Source organism: Haematobia irritans, chromosome 1 (genome assembly GCF_050003625.1).
Source record: "Haematobia irritans isolate KBUSLIRL chromosome 1, ASM5000362v1, whole genome shotgun sequence".
NCBI classification, from domain to species: domain Eukaryota; kingdom Metazoa; phylum Arthropoda; class Insecta; order Diptera; family Muscidae; genus Haematobia; species Haematobia irritans.
The window spans coordinates 281,254,327-281,276,334 of NC_134397.1; the positions used below are offsets into that span (position 1 = coordinate 281,254,327).

Consider the following 22,008-nt stretch of genomic DNA (forward strand, 5'->3'; position numbering starts at 1 on the left):
ATATTTATGTAGCACTATACTACAGAATGAAAAAAATTAACTGAATTGAATTCATATATGGAATGATTTTATTGAACTTTTTTCATTCATTTGGACAAATCTTACATATTTGTTGTAAACCTTTTACTTCAAAATTAGAACTGCTTATCTTCGTTTTTAAATACAATTTTATTTATTTATATAGGCAATTTTTTCTTCAATAAAAGACATGTTTTATTAATATATTAAATATATTTATTAAGAATCAACAGCATCGAAATATTAGTTTATTATTCCACTATTTCCAATTTCCATGTAATGTTATCAACTGTAAAACGTAATTTTTTCTTCTTGTACCCTTCACTTTTAATTACCTTACCTTCAGTTGTACCAATGGTGTTAATTTTCCTTTTGTTAAGATTTTGAGACATTTTACCAATATTTATTCTTTATTTTATTTTCTTATTTCGAAGTGACGCTTGTTTTCGCCGTTATAACTGTTTCACGTTTGTTTATGAATTGTTGTTTCTTGTACACAGAGTTGCATTTTTCAGTGTTACCATCTAAAATTCCTAAATTATACAAAGAAAATTCCCGACACTAAAGCTGAGTATTAAGTTCGAGTTTAGTCGCATTTTTTCACTAAAGTGAAAACTAAATCTTAAAAGGCATAAAATTATGCATATTTGATACAGATTTCATTATAACTTGATGGGGAATAGTACAAAGCAAATTTTCACAAAGTTTGTATTCCTTAAAATGGATTGTTAAAGAAAAGTAATCGTGAAAAATTTGCGATTTTAGCGGCTAAACTCGAACTTAATACCCACCTTAAGCCGCTAAAATCGCAAATTTTTCACGATTCACTTTTCTTTAATAATCCGTTTTAAGGAATACAAACTTTGTGAAAATTTGCTTTGGGCTTTTCTCCACCAAGTTATAATAAAATTTGCAACAAATATGTATAATTTTATGCATTTTTCTAACTGATTTAGTTTTCACTTTAGCGATTTAAGCGGCTAAATTCGAAGTTAATACTCACCTTAACATGTGAAAAAAAAAGTAATTATGTCTAACAAAATTTCACTCCAAGCAACAGGGGAAAACACACTATGTACACTCTGCAATTTGCAGGAATTAGAAAATTTGCCGCACTTTCTGGGAATTTTTCCTGTCCTCAAAGATATAAGACAAAGGGTTTTTGGAAGAGCTATCTTAACGCACGAAGAAATCATTGAAATTCCAGACGGAAAATTCCATTATGATTGGGCGAATCTTATTGCATACCTCAAATCTGCAACCCTGTATCGTAAATTCATAATTAATGAATACCAATGAGTCAAACATTGTACTATTTAACATACACATACAATGATGTCGTGAGCACCGGCTCACGACATCATTGTCACAGCCGTAAAATCTTTCTTTCAGTACAAATAATATAACGTTACATATAACCCTGCCAGCATTTCAATGTTCCATTTCATCCTCATCGCTACCACAGACTCGTAAGTGACACTGCAACATTCGCCAACTGTGATAGTATTTTGCCATCACTATTCGCATGAAAGTATTTTGCCATCACTATTGTTACAAGAGCCATTTTATATTTTGTGAAACACCAAGCGCAACTGGCTTATTATAATTTATTTCAATGAAAACGGAAATAAAAAAAGTAAAAAGTAAATTGGTGAACAATTTTTGACTTTCCAAATGGAATAAAGTGATAGTTTTTCAAATATTTTTCCAGACACGCTGCCTCCATTGGGAATAAAAGTACTGGCTGATAGACGCTACAACATTTAACTTACAACTTGTAACTCAACATCAATCTCTTATTAATGCATAAAAATGTGTTAAATGTGATGTGATAGTCGTATAAATGTTATATTTATGAGAATTTATAAATGTTTCATAAAATTAATAAACATCTAAACAATCGTGTTTTACTTGACCACAATGATTCTTTTACAACTATCTTAAAATTCACTTTGTCTGATTGTTTGAAGGGGCTCTTATAATTGCACTCATGCGATACTTTTTTGTAGTAACTTGGCGTGGTACAACTTCTCAATAGTGACGGCGCTTTTCCGAGGAGTTTTGGATATCGTATACGACTGTTTTCGACGTAGTGGGGATTCTCAGAAGCGTCCCCAAATTCAAAAAATGTTGGCAGGGAATATATGCATAAAGTAAAATGAATTTATATATTTTATATTATATTATTTCTGAATAAAGAATATTACTACTACTACTAACAAAATTTCTTCAATTAGTCGATAAATAAGTACTTATATTCGTTTAGTTAAAACTAAAACAGTTAAAACAGTTTAGGATTTTTTTTACTGAAACAAGTAAATTTTATTATTTCACACAAAAATGTAACTTTATGGAAATAAAATTGCTAAACTAAATTGATGAACATTTTATTATGAATTTTCGTACGATTCCTAAAAATAGTAAGAATTAACTATTTTATATTTAAAATGCTCATAATGTGGTGCCAATGATTGACACTTATTTTAACAACGCATTGTGGCGCTGTGGAGTACAATTTAGTTCAAATTTCGTAAAATTCAGTTCAATGTTATTGTATGTATTGATTTGTATGTCTGAAAAATGATATTTTTAATAAGTTAAAATTTGGTTTTTATTAGGAATGAAATACTGTTTATAGAAGAACTTACCACATTGAGGTAAATACGTCCACCCAGAAAAAAGTGACCCCTTCTTTAAGTTAATATGAACTCATTGTGAAGAAAGTTGAACTTCGTATAGCGCCAAAGACATTTTAATTTTTTTGAACGATGTGATTTTCCTTGAAATTAGGTAGAATGCATTCCATATATTAGTTAACATTTTCCTATATTTATGTACCCTTATACTACAGAATGGAGAAATTTAACTGATTTGAATTCATATATGGAATGATTTTATTTAACTTTTTTCATTCATTGGGACAAATCTTACATATTTGTTGTAAACCATTTTACTTCAAAGTTAGAACTGCTTACCTTCGTTTTTAAATACAATTTTATTTATTTATATAAGCAATTTTTCTTCAATAAAATACACGTTTTATTAATATATTAAATATATTTATTAAGCATCAGCAGCATCGACAGGCCTTTATATATGTATTTGTTTATTATTCCAATATTTCCAATTTCCATTAAATGTCATCAACTGTAAAACGCATTTTTTCTTCTTTTTGTACCTTTCACTTTTAATAAGTTGCTGCGAACACCGAAAAAATATAAACTGTTTTATAAGAAGAATGAACTACCTCGCGCGAAAATTTAACTATTTTGTACTCCATGTTTTGAGATTTCCACGAAGTGTTGTTAAAACCAGAACAATTTAGTACCATGTTGTACTTTTTAACTGTTGTTCTCGAAATTATACCCTCTCATTGAAGAAAAAATTAACTAAAAGTAAATAAGAAAATTATTGGCGCCAAATCGTGACCATTTTAACCATAACAGCTTGACTGATTAGTCCCCGGTCTGACACATAGATGGCGTCGCTAGTATTAAATGCATATTATTTTTATATAGTACCAACCTTCAAATGATTCGTGTCAAAATTTAACGTCTGTAAGTCAATTAGTTTGTGAGATAGAGCGTCTTTTGTGAAGCAACTTTTGTTATTGTGAAAAAAATGGAAAAAAGGAATTTCGTGTTTTGATAAAGTACTGTTTTCTGAAGGGAAAAAATACGGTGGAAGCAAGAAGTCTGTAAGTCAATTAGTTTGTGAGATAGAGCGTCTTTTGTGAAGCAACTTTTGTTATTGTGAAAAAATGGAAAAAAGGAATTTCGTGTTTTGATAAAGTACTGTTTTCTGAAGGGAAAAAATCCGGTGGAAGCAAAAACTTGGCTTGATAATGAATTTCCGGACTCTGCCCCAGGGAAATCAACAATAATTGATTGGTATGCAAAATTCAAGCGTGGTGAAATGAGCACGGAGGACGGTGAACGCAGTGGACGCCCGAAGGAGGTGGTTACCGACGAAAACATCAAAAAAATCCACAAAATGGGTGCCGCGCGAGCTCACATTTGACCAAAAACAACAACGTGTTGATGAGTCTGGGCGGTGTTTGCAGCTGTTAACTCATAATACATCCGAGTTTTTCCGTCGATATGTGACAATGGATGAAACATGGCTCCATCACTACACTCCTGAGTCCAATCGACAGTCGGCTGAGTGGACAGCGACCGGTGAACCGTCTCCGAAGCGTGGAAAGACTCAAAAGTCCGCTGGCAAAGTAATGGTCTCTGTTTTTTGGGATGCGCATGGAATAATTTTTATCGATTATCTTGAGAATGGAAAAACCATCAACAGTGACTATTATATGGCGTTATTGGAGCGTTTGAAGGTCGAAATCGCGGCAAAACGGCCCCATATGAAGAAGAAAAAAGTGTTGTTCCACCGTGCCACAAGTCATTGAGAACGATGGCAAAAATTCATGAATTGGGCTTCGAATTGCTTCCCCACCCACCGTATTCTCCAGATCTGGCCCAGCGACTTTTTCTTGTTCTCAGACCTCAAAGGATGCTCGCAGGGAAAAATTTTTGCTGCAATGAAGAGGTGATCGCCGAAACTGAGGCCTATTTTGAGGCAAAACCGAAGGAGTACTACCAAAATGCTATCAAAAAATTGGAAGGTCAACATTAATCGTTGTATCGCTCTTGAAGGGAACAACGTTGAATAATAAAAACTAATTTTGACCTGTTACAGTAGTTCATTCTTACTATTCTTGGGAATCGTACGAGCCTTTTAGCACAATCAACAAGGGTTGTTAAATGATACTTAAATGGACAACACAGGATGGGTGGGTAGAGATTGCAAGAGGCGCCTACATCTATGTCCTCTTTGCAGGCCAGTACACCTAATTTTATTTATTTAATATTTTTTTTTTGTTTCTATGTCGAATTTCGTCATCGTCGTGATTAGCTACCTAATTTTTAGTTTAGTAATGTTCTTGATGTATTTTCTGCAAAACAAGAATTCCACCCCTTTCCCTGAGCACGGCCGGTAGATAAAGGTAGGACTAGGTTTTGAGAAGATACAATCATTTCAGCCGTTACATAAATTAAATGGCGCCCAACGTGGGGCCCAACGGCAGTATATCGCGGGAAAATTTTATCATTACATCTGTGAATTAGATTTCATGTTACTAATTGTCGTTGTCCCTTTTTTCTACTATCTTTCCGTGGCGGTTGACAGATTACGAATGTTTTATTTATTGTGTGCCTTTCAGTTTTTTCTGCGAATTCGAATTACGGATTTTGGAAATTTCAATTTTGGGATTCCAGACCGGACCGGATATATTTAATTGTTTATACATACAAATATACGTATATCTCTCATACAAATATATTTGATTTGTATGAGAGATGATTTGTATGAGATTTTTGTGATTGAGCGGCATCGGTGACATACTCACAGAATTCGAACAAGTTTTCATTTGGAAATCTCTTCTATTAAATTATATCACTATCTCACAATCTTTTGAGATTTCAAGCTTGGTTGACATATCGGGATTTAGCTCACATTGACGAGTAGTTGAATAAGTTTTATGGTGGCAGATATGTGTATTGGCAGATATGTGTATTGTGGTATTGGCGGTACCATCGCCAAAATGAGCATATCGATTGGACTTCCCTTACAAGCGCTTTAAAGAGACAATATAAAGTCGATTATACAGATTTTGATGTACTGGAAGATATACGTAAACGCAAGCAGAGGTCAAGCGAGACTTTTGATGAATACCTAGATGCTATTCATGCGATGACAGACAAACTGAGAAACCAAATTTCCGATGGCGATCTTTGTGAAATTATTGTTCGAAATTTAAGAACAGAAATTAGACACGAATTATTGCATTTAAATATTGCTACTGTGTCAGATTTACGGACTGCCGTGAGGAAACACGAGCATTTTATGAAGGACACTCAAGTGGTTGATCAGAGAAAATACAAGGGAAAAGTCTGTGAAATTACTGATCAGATACAGAATAAGGTTTCCATCGAAGAGGAAATTGGCAATGACATTACTTGTGCAGCAATGAAAAGTGACATGAGATGTTGGAATTGTGATGGGATAGGCCATTCATTTTTTGACTCAAGAAGAATTTTCTGCTACGGTTGTGGCCTTAAGGGCAATTTCAAACCAACATGCCCAAATTGTACCAATAAGATGCAGGGAAACGGGTGAAGGATTTCCGCTATTAAAAGAGCGGGCATCCAATTTCAATAAAGACGTCAACACAAGATTCGCGGATGCAGATGACGTCAACAGCGAAAAGGTGCATCCCTTACAAAGACCTTACCATATTAGATTAAAGGAATATCAGATAGCTAGAGCTAGGATATTTAATAAAAATAGTAGAAAGTTGAGATCATCAAGGCGCATTCGAGATTATTATTTAAGATTGAAGGCGTATAGGTTGTGCGTGATATCCCCAGTTATCCACTATGCTAATGACAGTAGACCATTTATAAACATAAGTATTCGTGAGAAGTCATACTGCGCTTTATTAGACGCGCCGCTGTCTAATAGGAGTGTAATTGGTGGAAAACTATCGGAAGAGGTTCGTGGTTGGAATAATTTTCGTAAGTGTATTGGGAACGTAAGTACAGCTGATGGAAAAAGTCAGTGCGTATTTGGTACAGTGTCCATTGAAATTAAATTTCAAGGGCAGGTTAAAAGTATCGAAGTTTTAGTGGTACCATCTATACGACAATATGTTATTTGCGGTTATGATTTTTGGATAACATTTGGACTAAAAATTTCAGTACCTTCCATTGGCGAGGTTACATTTACTGAGTCAGATCCAGATAAACTTGTCTTAACAGAAGAACAGCGAAGTAGGTTGGATAAAGTAGTGTCGATATTTCCCAATTCCGAGACAGAAGGGCTTGGTTGTACTTCCTTGATTGAACACGTGATAGACACTGGAGACGCCAAACCCGTGAAACAACGCTATTACCCCATCTCACCTGCAGTTGAAAAGCTACTTTGCGCAGAATTAGATCGAATGATCGCTTTGGGTGTTATAGAGGAAGCACCAAGTCCACCGTGGTCTTCCCCAGTAGTACTTGTTGTGAAACCAGGTAAGGTAAGGATGTGCGTAGATAGTAGGAAATTGAGTATGGTCACAACGAAAGATGCGTATCCCATACCAAATATAGATGGACTGTTGGCAAGACTTCCTCCAGTTTATTGTATTTCAAAGATAGACTTAAAAGATGCAGATCAAATTGGAGGAAAATTCTACATCTAAGACAGCTTTCACAGTTCCGAAACGGCCACTCTACCAGTTCACACGAATGCCATTCGGATTGTGTAACGCTCCGCTGACATTATGTAGGTTAATGGACCAGGTAATTCCGTATAATTTACGTACGCACGTATTCGTTTATTTAAACGACTTACTCGTTGTTACCAAAGACTTTAATGAGCATTTGAATCATTTGATAGAGGTTGCCTGTACCTTCGTAAGGCGGGTCTTACTATAAATTTTGGCAAAAGCAGTTTCGGTTTGTCCAGAGTGAAGTACCTCGGGTATGTGGTAGGCAATGTTACTCTTCAAGTGGATGAGGATAAAAAGCGTGCGATTAAGGATATACCGCCACCAAAGTCCATACGAGAGCTCAGATTTCTTGGCATGAGAAGTTGGTGTAGACGCTTTATTCGAGATTTCTCCACTATCTGCTTTCCATTAACTTCTTACCAAAAAGAAGGTTTTCAAATGGACGAGTGAGGTTCAAAATGCTTTCGATGAGCTAAAGGAAATACATACGAGTGCACCGGTCATGTAACATCCAAATTACGACGAACCTTTAATAGTTCAATGCGATGCAAGCACTTTTGGAGTTGGCGCAGATGGATAAAGACAGTAACGAAAGGCCAATTGCGTACATGTCGCAAAAACTGAATAAGGCCCAAAGAAATTACACGATAACCGAGCTTGAATGCCTGGCTGTTGTTTTAGCTGTTCAGAAGTTTAGAGCTTACATTGAAATGCAGGAGTTTAAAGTGGTGACGGACCATGCGAGCCTCAAGTGGTTGATGGGGCAGCGCGACTTATCTGAACGCTTGGCTAGGTAGTCTTTGAAGCTGCAACATTTTGATTTTACTATCGAACACCGAAGTGGGAAAGAGAATGTTGTTCCAGACACATTATCACGAGTCCATCAAGGGGAGAACTCCTTGAATGTTATCGAGTTGGAGCATTAACTGCGCATTACGTAATAGTATTCATCAAACGACTGGCAAAACACCATATCAAATTGTATTCGGACAAACAATGGTTTTCACGGAAAAGATTACGACGTAATGAGAAGAGTTCAACTAATGAATGAGATGGATAACCAACTTGAGAGGGATGAAGAGTTCTCTTTATTGCGGGAACAAATTCAAGAAAGAGTACGGAAGGCTTATGAGAAGAAAGCTCGATTATATAATTTAAAATCTAAAAAGAAGGAATTTACGGTGGGTCAAAAGGTGATCAGAAGGAATTTTACTCAAAGTTCAAAGGCCCTCTATTATAATAGCAAACTTGCTCCAGTTGGAGTGGAGGCAGAGGTCATACGACCAGTAGGAAAGGTTAGTTATGAACTTCGAGATTTAGAGAATGGAAATACATGCGTATATCATGCAAAGGATATATGGGTATAGTAGAAGAATCAGCCTTCGAGACTTGTTAGCCCCAAAGCCTGATTTTGGGAGGGGGTGAATTGTGAGCTATAAAATACTCTCATGTATATTTACTTTTTTAGAGATTTTTGTTTTGATCTAGTTAGTTTGGAATTGTTATAATTTTGCTTGTCGAACAATTTGAATGTACAGAAAAATGTATTCGTCATTCTAAGAAAATTTTCAATTTGTGTGTATCGTTTGTGTGAATAAAAAGAAAGACCATCAGAATTTTTTGTTGCAAACTAAGACCGGCTAAAAAGAAATAAATTTATTTGAATATTGCTGTGGATTAGAACGCGAAATACATTTACATTTATTACATTTATGGGAGGTAAATATATTTTTAAGAAGAAGGAAATAGGAATGTGTTCGTTATAGATTTTCACCATTTTATAGGAAATGGGGAATTTCTCGTTCCTCCCAATGCATTTTTACAATCATTACGCATAATAATATCCACGGAAAAAGCATCATCTGACCGGGCGATTGTGCAACTTAACTGGCAGCGAATTTTTACAAAGAAGTCGTTCCGAAGGAATCTGTGTGGGCGATACCTTATTGACCAAGGATTTTCCAAATATTCTTATCAATTATATTGTCCAACGTATAAGAAAATTACACTATACAATTGCTTGTTAAGAGTGAATAATTTTTTTTCTAAGCAAACAGCCAGAAACCGGAAGTGACAATAGGCCTGCGGTCATCAGGGAAAATTTTGCTGGTGAGTTACAAAAATGAATTTTAAGACAAATTATTCACTCATTTTCTACACAAATTCGGAATTAGTTCTAAATACTTATTTACATTATTATTTTTTTTTTTTTTTTGTATGACGTTAATCAATTTTTTATGCACCGTTGAATTTTAAATAATTTAATTCATAAATTTTTTTTTATTAAATTTTTTTAAATAGTTTAATATAATATTATTTCGATATATAGTCATATGAATTAAGTTAGTTTCTTTTCCACGAAGGGCTCGGAGAGCGTTTTAGCACAATCAACAAGGGTTGTTCAATGATACTTAAATGGACAACACAGGATACTGATGAGGAATGTGGTAATTCCGAAACGTACGTCCATCCAACCATCTTGCCGTCAGTTCAATAAACCCAAGGTGAACCACACTAGAACCTTCCGAAAAAAGGTTTATGATAGCCGGCTTATGCCGAAATAAATTCATACAAACATTTATCTTTTCCTTTGCCACTATCAAATTATCGATTTGAGTGCAGTTGGATGGGTTTATTTTGAGCGTGCTTTCTCTTTTTTTCATTCCTTTTGTTTTGTTATTGTTGGTAGAGGATGCTGATGAGGTAATTCCGACACGTGCGCCCATCAAACCATCTTGCAGTCTATAGGGCATTGCCCAATTAAATTTGACAAACATTCTTTTCCTCTGTTGGTTAAGCTACACTTGTAGTTTAGTCAATGCATGGTTTTAAGCTGAAATCAAAAACAACAACAATGAAACCAATAATAACAAAACAAAAGGAATGAATTAGGAAAATTTTTATTTGTTTTGCTGTCTTAAGGCGTGTCTCAAATGGAGCTTTCTGTTTTAGTATTTTATTAGAAAGGAACTCGAATGTCAAAGCAGCTATTAAATTTACTAAAAATCACAACCTACGTTCAAATACATATGTTGTCATGAATTTGTTTTAACTCCTATTTCTTACCTTCTTATTTATATTTTAGAGTGTCTGGAACCAATATTTTAATGACCAGGAATTATTTGGAGTTATCCGCCAAGATGTGATTCGGACATTCCCCGGGGTAGATTTTTTTCGTAAAACTACTATACAAAATATTATGGTAATTGTGTTACTTACACTTGATTAAAGATATGTTATTAGAAGAAAGTAATTTAATATTCTAGAGTAATATATTATTTTATTATGCTCGCGACCATCCATATATGTGCTATCGCCAAGGTATGCATGAAATTTTAGCACCTGTTCTTTTCGTCATGTATAGCGATCATCAGAGTCTATTGCACTATAAAGATATTTCGAGTGCTTCAGACATTGAGTGAGTTTTCTAATTTCTTTATTTACAGAATATACTAGCTTTATTTCTCATTTCAGCAAAATTTTACTAGACGTAATTAACCCTTTATATTTGGAGGCGGACGCATAGTAAGGATTGTGGAAATATGTATGTTGTTGCATTAAAACTTAAAGTATACATTTCTAGTTTTATATTTTCTCGCATAATGTCTTGCGTTGAGTCATATTATCGTGTTTGTAGCGATAACAAGGTTACGGGTATCGGAATTAATGGCGAGTCCCCTAATAAAGAGGTAAGACTTTAATACCGTCATTATATTTTCCTCTTGTTTAACAAGAAAAGTGTACTATTTAGATATTTCAAAAACTTTTAGAAATTCAAGCAGCATAATCGAATTTCAGGTCGTCTTAAAATTGTATATTCATGCCTGTTCTGTGTCTCACCGCACTGTACACCAACAACGCACGTTCTTCACACCTCTCAAAAAATTAGTTGTTCTGACACACAAGTGAGAACACCTTTTTCGGATTTCTGATCGAGAAATATAAACTGGTGATTTTTCTGCAATGAATTTTATTTACAGGTGGAAATATCACCTGAACCAATGTAGCTGGTAAAACTACAGACTGTGCAATAAAAAGTAAAAACAAACCCTAAATATATATACCAGACAGAAGAATTTTCTTCTTTTTTGTCGTAATTCGTTCCAAATGCTAGCTACTTTGCTCACACACAAAATTTTTTTGATTCAATCACGAAATTAATTGATCCAATTAATTTTTTAATTGAAATGTCTTCAATCACAGAAAAAAATTAATAAAAAAATTAATTGATACTATTAGTATTAATAATACTATTAATTTTTGTGATTGATTTTTATTTCAATTAAAAAATGTTTGAATCAATTAAATTTTTAATTGAATATTTTTTATATATATATATATATATATATATATATATATATATATATATATATATATATATATATATATATATATATATATATATATATATATATATATATATATATATATATATATATATATATATATATATATATATATATATATATATATATATATATACCGCACGTTCTTCACATCTCTCAAATAAAATTCATTGTAAATAAAATTAATTGCAGAAAAATCACCAGTTTATATTTCTCGATCAGAAATCCGAAAAAGGTGTTCTCACTTGTGTGTCAGAACAACTAATTTTTTGAGAGGTGTGAAGAACGTGCGGTATATATATATATATATAAAGGGTGATTTGTTAAGAGCTTGATAACTTTTTTTTTTTAAAAAAACGCATAAAATTTGCAAAATCTCATCGGTTCTTTATTTGAAACGTTAGATTGGTCCATGACATTTACTTTTTGAAGATAATTTCATTTAAATGTTGACCGCGGCTGCGTCTTAGGTGGTCCATTCGGAAAGTCCAATTTTGGGCAACTTTTTCGAGCATTTCGGCCGGAATAGCCCGAATTTCTTCGGAAATGTTGTCTTCCAAAGCTGGAATAGTTGCTGGCTTATTTCTGTAGACTTTAGACTTGACGTAGCCCCACAAAAAATAGTCTAAAGGCGTCAAATCGCATGATCTTGGTGGCCAACTTACCGGTCCATTTCTTGAGATGAATTGTTCTCCGAAGTTTTCCCTCAAAATGGCCATAGAATCGCGAGCTGTGTGGCATGTAGCGCCATCTTGTTGAAACCACATGTCAACCAAGTTCAGTTCTTCCATTTTTGGCAACAAAAAGTTTGTTAGCATCGAACGATAGCGATCGCCATTCACCGTAACGTTGCGTCCAACAGCATCTTTGAAAAAATACGGTCCAATGATTCCACCAGCGTACAAACCACACCAAACAGTGCATTTTTCGGGATGCATGGGCAGTTCTTGAACGGCTTCTGGTTGCTCTTCACTCCAAATGCGGCAATTTTGCTTATTTACGTAGCCATTCAACCAGAAATGAGCCTCATCGCTGAACAAAATTTGTCGATAAAAAAGCGGATTTTCTGCCAACTTTTCTAGGGCCCATTCACTGAAAATTCGACGTTGTGGCTCGTTAGTAAGTCTATTCATGATGAAATGTCAAAGCATACTGAGCATCTTTCTCTTTGACACCATGTCTGAAATCCCACGGGATCTGTCAAATACTAATGCATGAAAATCCTAACCTCAAAAGAATCACCCTTTATATATATATATATATATATATATATATATATATATATATATATATATATATATATATATATATATATATATATATATATATATATATATATATATATATATATATATATATATATATATATATATATATATATATATATATATATATATATATATATATATATATATATATATATATATATATATATATATATATATATATATATATATATATATATATATATATATATATATATAAATATATATATATATATATATATATATATATATATATATATATATATATATATATATATATATATATATATATATATATATATATATATATATATATATATATATATATATATATATATATATATATATATATATATATATATATATATATATATATATATATATATATATATATATATATATATATATATATATATATATATATATATATATATATATATATATATATATATATATATATATATATATATATATATATATATATATATATATATATATATATATATATATATATATATATATATATATATATATATATATATATATATATATACCGCACGTTCTTCACACCTCTCAAAAAATTAGTTGTTCTGACACACAAGTGAGAACACCTTTTTAGGATTTCTGATCGAGAAATATAAACTGGTGATTTTTCTGCAATGAATTTTATTTACAGGCGGAAATATTATCTGAACCAATTTCGCTGGTAAAACTACAGACTATGCAATAAAAAGTAAAAACAAACCCTAAATATATATACCAGACAGAAGAATTTTCTTCTTTTTTGTCGTAATTCGTTATATATATATACCGCACGTTCTTCACACCTCTCAAAAAATTAGTTGTTCTGACACACAAGTGAGAACACCTTTTTAGGATTTCTGATCGAGAAATATAAACTGGTGATTTTTCTGCAATGAATTTTATTTACAGGCGGAAATATTATCTGAACCAATTTCGCTGGTAAAACTACAGACTATGCAATAAAAAGTAAAAACAAACCCTAAATATATATACCAGACAGAAGAATTTTCTTCTTTTTTGTCGTAATTCGTTCCAAATGCTAGCTACTTTGCTCACACACAAAATTTTTTTGATTCAATCACGAAATTAATTGATCCAATTAATTTTTTAATTGAAATGTCTTCAATCACAGAAAAAAATTAATAAAAAAATTAATTGATACTATTAGTATTAATAATACTATTAATTTTTGTGATTGATTTTTATTTCAATTAAAAAATGTTTGAATCAATTAAATTTTTAATTGAATATTTTTTAAAACTCAATTAAAAGTTTAATTGGAAAAATGTTCGTGATTTTTTTTTTGTGCAATAAAATGTGCAAAATAAATATTAAACAAACACATTAAAGATTAAGAATCTATTATTTATCTGTGTTACCAATATTCAAACTTTGTACACCATTGCTGTACACTTGTCCCACGCAGAAAAAAATACATAAAAACGGTGTACATTTTTCAGCTCTGTGTAGGTGTAAAGTGTGGTGCAGAACACCTTTTGAGTGAGACATGAAAGCGATGTGTGCACCAGAACAGGCACAATTATCAACCCATCATTGTTATATCGTCCTAGAATTCCATAAATGTAAGTAAGATCGGTTGATATATAAGGATTTTGTGTCCAAATTTGGGAAAATCAGGGTATACATATATATGGAAGCTATATCTAAATCCGAACCGGTTTCTATGAACTTTTGCACACCGACGATAGTTTTGTGAAAAAGCGTAATGTGACCTCATTTTTCGAAATCCGGCGATACATAGAATCAACAAAACAAAGGGGGATTTTGCAGGCAGTGTTGAATTTAATAATCTTCCGGTTGATATAAAAAGTAGTCGAACTTTATCAATTTTTAAGAGAAATATTAAAGATTATTTTTTGAATCAAAATCTAAACTAAATTGTTTACTATTTTATAATTCCATATATCATAATTTGGTATTATTTTAAAAGTTATTAAACTTGTATGTATAAATTTCTTTTTTACTTCAGAACATTTATTTTGACCATAGGTAATTTTATTCTAATGTATATTGATAATTAAGTGTTGTCAACTTGCTCCATAAACGTCAATTGTGACGTGGAGCGAAAATGAACTATAATAATTGAATTATAATATCACAGAAAAAAGTGTCTCGTAAATTTAAGCAAATTTTTACAATAACGAAGATTAACTACTCGAAAGGAAATTTTACAAATTTTAAGTAGAAATCGTTTAGTCCATGGCCTACAAAATACGATAGAAATTTCCTTAAAAATGTTGTTAATTGGTAGTTAAAAATTATTTCGTCATACTATAAAACTACTTATGAAATGTAAAATACTTTCTAAATAATAAGTACAATTTACTATAAAGAGTTTTTGTATGAGAAAATATTTTTTTTACGAAAATTTAACTTGAAAGCGGATAGCAATTTCTTACTGGCAATTCCTATAGTTATTAATAGTTGGCACAATATTTCTCAATGAAATATTTTTAGTTCACATGTAATTAAATTTATAGACATTTTCGTCAAAAATGGGTAGATATCATTTCATGAAGTTTTTGCTAATTTTAAGTTAAACGTTTCATCGATCTTATACTGATATGCATTTAAGAGTATTGTTTTTAGAGTAAATTGTGGACAGATGCGATGAACTAATGCAGAGATCTTTCCGGGCAAAGTGGAATAAGTTTAATGTAAAGATGATGTTATTTGACTTTTGTTTGAGAGTGAGAGCATGCAATGCAATAATAAGAAATGGTAGCGAGTGATAGGGATATTGTGTATATCTGAGCAAAGATTATAGATTTGAGGAAGATGGGAGATTGGCTTGCTCATACCAAATGTTGCATTTACCAGATTAGTTTAATACTTGTTTGTAATATTTTAGTTGTTTTTCGTTTTTATTTTTTAAATGAAAAATGTAATTTTCTTAATGAAACAATGTTAAATTTTAGGCAACAACAAAAAAAAATACATTTTCCCCTTTATAGAAATTTATTTCGTGCTCTTAATTTCTTTTTATTTGCATTTTAATGCTATGTCAATACTTGTCCTATACGCGTTTGGTTCGAGTATTAAACTAATGGGGTAAATGGTTTGATGTGCTCAGTACCCAATCTCCCATCTTCCTCAAATCTATAATCTTTGTATCCGAGTGTGGGTTGTTTTTATTTTTGTTCTTTCAGTGGTTTGTTATTCTCGAATGGTTTGTTTGTCTGGATCAAAGATTATAGATTTGAGGAAGATGGGAGATTGGCTACTGAGCACATCAAACCATTTACCACATTAGTTTAATACTCGAACCAAACGCGTATACGACCAAAGATAATAAAAGAGGAAGATGGGAGATTGGCTACTGAGCACATCAAACCATTTACCACATTAGTTTAATACTCGAACCAAACGCGTATACGACAGGTATTGACATATCATTAAAATGCGAATTCAGTGTTTTGGATGTAAATTTAAAAAAATTGTGATATTTTGCCAAATTAATAATTTTTCTAGAATGGGTTCAGCATTTTTTTTGACAAAATTTAAAAAATTTGTACCATTTTATTTATCCTTACTCTTTTTTAACCCATGATATTTGAAACAAAAAAGTTAAAATTACCCTTTAAAAATATGAAAAAAGCGAGTTATAAAAAATTGAATTAAAAGAAATTCCTGAGTAGTTAAAATAAAGAACATCTTTGGAGGGTTTTATGCACAAATTTGGACAAATCGGGCGATACCTATGTATGGGAGCTATATCTAAATCTGAACCGATTTCGATGATATTTTGCAGACTTGAAGCGCGATGACAAAAATTACTTTCTGCCAACTTTGATGATGTTTGTAAAAAAGTGCAACGTGACCCCATTTGGCGAAATCGGGCGATACATACATATGGGAGCCATATCTAAATTTGATCCGATTTCTTCCAAATTCAACAGCGTTCGTCCTTGTACCCAAAAACACCCTTACCAAAGTTCACCAAAATCGGTTAATAATTGCGACCGGAATCCTACGAACAATAAATACTTGGACAAACGGATGGACGGACGACACCAAGCGCTAGATCAACTCAGGAGGTGATTCTGAGTCGATCCTTGTACCCAAAAACACCCTGTACAAAACTTATAAACGATAAATTATTTTATTTATTGATGAATTCAATTTCTACATGTCAACATGGTTTTTTTCATGGAAGATCGACAACTACAAATTTATGCTTATTTACTAATTTTTGTATAAACCATATTGAGAAAGGTTTGCATGTTGATGTACTATATACAGACTTTAGGAAAGCCTTCGATAAAGTTCAATATCCTATTCTTATGAGAAAATTAAGTAGTTTGGGATTTCTTTCAAGCCTACTTAAATGGCTTCATTCGTATTTGACCGACAGAGTTCTTTATGTAAAATTAGAAAATTATTTTTCGACCCAAATTCATGTAAAATCAGGCATACCGCAAGGTAGTCATTTAGGCTATTTGCTATTTTTATTGTTTATAAATGATTTACCTAAGATTTTCTCACACAGCTGTTGTCTTCTATATGCAGATGACCTAAAGGTATATAGAAGCATATCCCACATTGGCGACTGCGTATGTTTTCAAAATGAAATAGCATGTCTTTTAAATAATAATAATGTAATAATAATAATCTTCTCTTAAATTTTTTGAAATACAATATTATTACATTTACCCGTAAGCGTTTTCCTATTATTTTTAACTACGCATATAATGATTCGGATATTTTTACTCGTGTTTCAACAGTTAAAGATCTGGGTGTATACATTGATAGCGCTTTGACATTTCAATCCCATATTGATTTCATAGTTTCAAATGTAAATTCCTTATTTGGATTTTTAAAACGAAACTCTAAAATGTTCGTCAATTTCGTAACTTTAAAAGTATTATATGAGCAATTAGTAAGATCTCATTTAGAGTATGGTTCTGTCATTTGGGACCCTTATTATGATGCTAGTATTCGGCGAATTGAAAAGATTCAAAAACGTTTTTCTAAATATGCGCTTAGGAGCCATTTCCCTCTTAATATGATGCCTGATTATTCAACGCGTTGCAAAATCCTAAATATTTTACCCTTAGAGGATAGAAGAAAAATGCAGAATGTATTGTTTATCAAGGATATTTTAGATTCAAGAATCGATTCACAAGAACTGCTTTCGATTCTACCTATTCATGCCCCCTTGCGGTCATTGAGATATAACAACTTGTTAGAAGAACTGTTTCATAAAACTAATTATGGAATGAATGAGCCATTAAGTAGGTGTATACATTTATTCAATAATTTTTGCCATGATTTGGATATTACTACTAATAGGTTTATATTTAAGAAGAAATTGTTCAAAATTTTGCAGGATAATAATGTATAAATTATTATTACCATTTATATTATATACATATATGTAATCTGTTAGAGCTAAGAGCCCGGTAGATGAAATAAATAAATAAATAAATAAATACTTATTGCTCTTATATTCATTCAAAGTGGAAAAGCACAGAACTAAAGCTGGAGTACAATCCGTTTTAGGAAGGGTGTTGAAATCAAATACTTTGTATGCAAACTATTTCCCAGCAAAAAAAGCGTCGCCAAAAAATCAGTGAATATGTTCTTTTTAGATCCGGAAATTGTGTAAAATTGGCGCAGAAGCGATGCATTTAACATGGGCTTGTCATAGGACGGATGTTCTCCATTTTAACAGCTGTTGCACTGAATTTGCATCACTTCTTAAGGTGTGAACCAAATTCAGTGTTTTGGATGTGAATTAAAAAATGTTGTGATCTTTTGTTAAATAAATAATTTATTTAATTTTGTATGCATTCTGAAACGTTTGAATTCAAAAAATGTAAAAAATTGTTACTCCGTTTTTAACTTATTTGAAACAAAAAAAGTTAAAATTACCCATTAAAAATATGAAAAAGTCGAGTTGTAAAAAAGTTGAATTAAAAGAACTTCCTCTGTTAAACTAAAGAACATCGTTGGGATGACATTTTTGGAAGTGCTTTTAAAGTTGTGCCTTTCTTAAAATATGTTCAAATGTTATCTGCGATACTTTCAAAGCTCTTGTCTTAAATTGTAAGGAGGAAGTCTATACATAAAAATCCCAAAATTTTAAAAATTATAAAGCTTTCTTAAATAAAAAATAACTAACTTTTTATTTATACGTTTAAATATTTCTTTTCGCAGAGTAAATTTGTTTATACCTCTGAAGCTGAGATTATTGACCAATTGAATTTTATTCGCGATAAGATACTGGTCAAGGAGGACTTACATCTACATAATTATCTATTGAAACTTGACATACCACTGCATATTTTTGGAATGTAAGTAAAGTGGTACAAAATAGCAAAAAAAAAACACCTCTCATGAATTATTTTTCAGACGTTGGTTGCGATTACTGTTTGGCCGTGAAGTAGCATTGCTGGACCTCCTCATTCTGTGGGATGCTATTTTTGCAGATAGTGACAAATTTGATTTACCAAATTACATACTTGTGGCAATGCTTATAAGAATACGGGATAAGTGTATGAATCTGTAGGAAATTCCATAAAAAGTCTATCCGGAGTAGTTTAGTTTAGGTATAGTGACAGCTCGCTATTTCCGGCTCACTTAGACTATTCACTCCATTGTGATATCACAGTGGTGAACTTCTCTCATATCACTAAGTGCTAGGTGTAGTAGCAGTCCGTTATTTCCGACTCAGACTATTCACTCCATTGTAATACTGCAATGGTGGACTAGAAATTAATATCCCTCTATATAGTTGTGTTATGTAAGATAACCATCACTCAATACCAATGTAATATAGGGATTGTGTAGTGTAAAATGTATATTTTAATTAACAAATTTTTAAGTTAAAGTAACCAAAATAGAAGATTTTTTATGGAATTGCTGTGTATTTAACCCTTCGTTGCATGATTTAATTTGAGCAAGGATAAAAATTTGTTGAAATGTTAGAGTTGTTGTATATAGAGTTATGATACCGTAAACCAATTTTCGTTCGATTCTGATCACTGGAGAAAAAGTTACGTAACATTGCATAAATGCAATTTCATGCCGATAAGCAATTTCTTTAGTGCACGTTGTTATCTCAATATATCACAGGTAGAGGAGGAATGTGATCAGAGCAAACAAGTTTTTTTTCTCCAAACATAAAATGTTTGCCAAAATCAGATACATAATTTCTGAGATAATGGTTGCGTCAAACATGTTACATGTTCCCCATCGAAAACTAACATTTTACTTCTGAAACATGTTTGTGGTGATCTTTTCCTTCTCGGGGTGCAATGTAAAAAGTCAAACTTTTGGGATTCTAAATAATTTCTGCCTTTTTTGATGCAGAGATATTTCCGCATTTTTGCATTTAACACAAAGGGAAGTGAACTTGGATAACGCAATCCCATAGAGGCGGGACCCTTTGGCGGCTTCGCCAAACTGTTCCACGTGGAACAGAGCAACGGTCGGAAGGGCGACGAAACTTCTACGTAGTGACCGAAACAAAAAAAGACTGGAGAACTATCATGCTTAAAGAAAAGAGGATGACGAAGAGAAACGTCATAGGAATCATTACCGGACTCCTATAGTTGGAGGCACATCTGTGCCGATTAAGAGCAGCGGATGATTGTGTATGCAGCCGTATTTTGACGAAAAAGAGACTTTGGAACTGTTTATGTCAAATGCTACGCTTTTACAAGATATAGAAACCGCCATATCTTATATGATTCGGTTTGGTGGAACAAAGAAATTGGAGCATACCACAAGCTTAAAATTGGTTTTGGTATATGTCAGCTTATATGATACACGGAAACCTGGAAACTCTGTTTTACTTAGGTTAGGTATAAGGGCTACCCAAAACTTCATTGTCACTAAGACTTTTCAGTTAATTATGATACCACAATATTGACCTTCTGTTTATCACTGAGTGCAGTTTGATTCCATATGGAGCTCTATAACCGAGTTCGAATGGTCTTTCACCATAATGTGAACCACTTTGAAACATCTAAAATTATCACCAACATTATTGATAGCGGATGGTGGTCTATCCGCAGAAAAATTTTGAACCTATCTAACCCATATATCACGATGAATATACGTGTAACAATTACAACCCAGCAGCTTGTATGTTATACGATTCTTTAACGATGTAGGCCAAGGATAAACTCGAATCTTCTCTTACATCTGCTCCTTCTACGACCTCGATTTATATCAAACTCTGTATTTAAATCTCCATCATCATTCAAATATTCGTGAACCACAAATATAATGTGAACCACTTTGAAGAGCTTTGAAACATCTAAAATTATCACCAACATTATTGATAGCGGATGGTAATCTATCCGCATAAAAATTTTGAACCTATCTAACCCATATATCACGATGAATATACGTGTAACAATTACAACCCAGCAGCTTGTATGTTATACGATTCTTTAACGATGTAGGCCAAGGATAAACTCGAATCTTCTCTTACATCTGCTCCTTCTACGACCTCGATTTATATCAAACTCTGTATTTAAATCTCCATCATCATTCAAATATTCGTTTTTATATTCATATTTGTCCCTAAGTGTCTTGGTAGTAACAAAAATGGATTTAATGCATGATATTGCACATATGCAATTATATGGCATATATGCAATGACAGTGGGAGCCACCGTGATGCAATGGTTAGGATGCCCGCCTTGCATACACAAGGTCGTGGGTTCGATTCCTGCTTCGATCGAACACCAAAAAGTTTTTCAGCGGTGGATTATCACACTTCAGTAATCCTGGTGAAATATCTGAGGGTTTCAAAGCTTCTCTAAGTGGTTTCACTGCAATGTGGAACGCCGTTCGGACTCGGCTATAAAAAGGAGGTCCCTTGTCATTGAGCTTGACATGGAATCGGGCAGCACTCAGTGCACAGTGGTCGGTGCTATATGGAGTTAGCGGCCAAAAATACTTCCCGTAGAGGTATCATCGTGAAACTTCGGTCAAGGCTTTATAATTATGTCAGGGCTTCTAGAAACTGTATTTTCTATCCGATTTGGCTGAAAATTTAAATCTAAAGGTATTTTAGGACCAAAAGTAGGTGTGCTGAAAATGG

The 22,008-nt window shown here is 32.6% G+C and overlaps 1 protein-coding gene across 2 annotated transcripts in view; it reads left to right on the plus strand.

Moving 5' to 3' along the window:
- The window catches only part of TBC1D5 (TBC1 domain family member 5), a 69,724-nt gene that overhangs the window by 37,615 nt on the left and 10,101 nt on the right, over window positions 1-22,008 (plus strand). Inside the window, exons 5-10 of one of the 2 annotated variants that reach the window (XM_075298714.1) lie at window positions 10,380-10,496; window positions 10,561-10,712; window positions 10,769-10,819; window positions 10,878-10,983; window positions 19,110-19,246; window positions 19,305-19,447. In XM_075298714.1, coding sequence (XP_075154829.1) covers window positions 10,380-10,496; window positions 10,561-10,712; window positions 10,769-10,819; window positions 10,878-10,983; window positions 19,110-19,246; window positions 19,305-19,447 — 706 coding nt within the window. The remainder of the gene's footprint in view (window positions 1-10,379; window positions 10,497-10,560; window positions 10,713-10,768; window positions 10,820-10,877; window positions 10,984-19,109; window positions 19,247-19,304; window positions 19,448-22,008) is intronic. The other variant, XM_075298721.1, reaches the window with a different exon arrangement.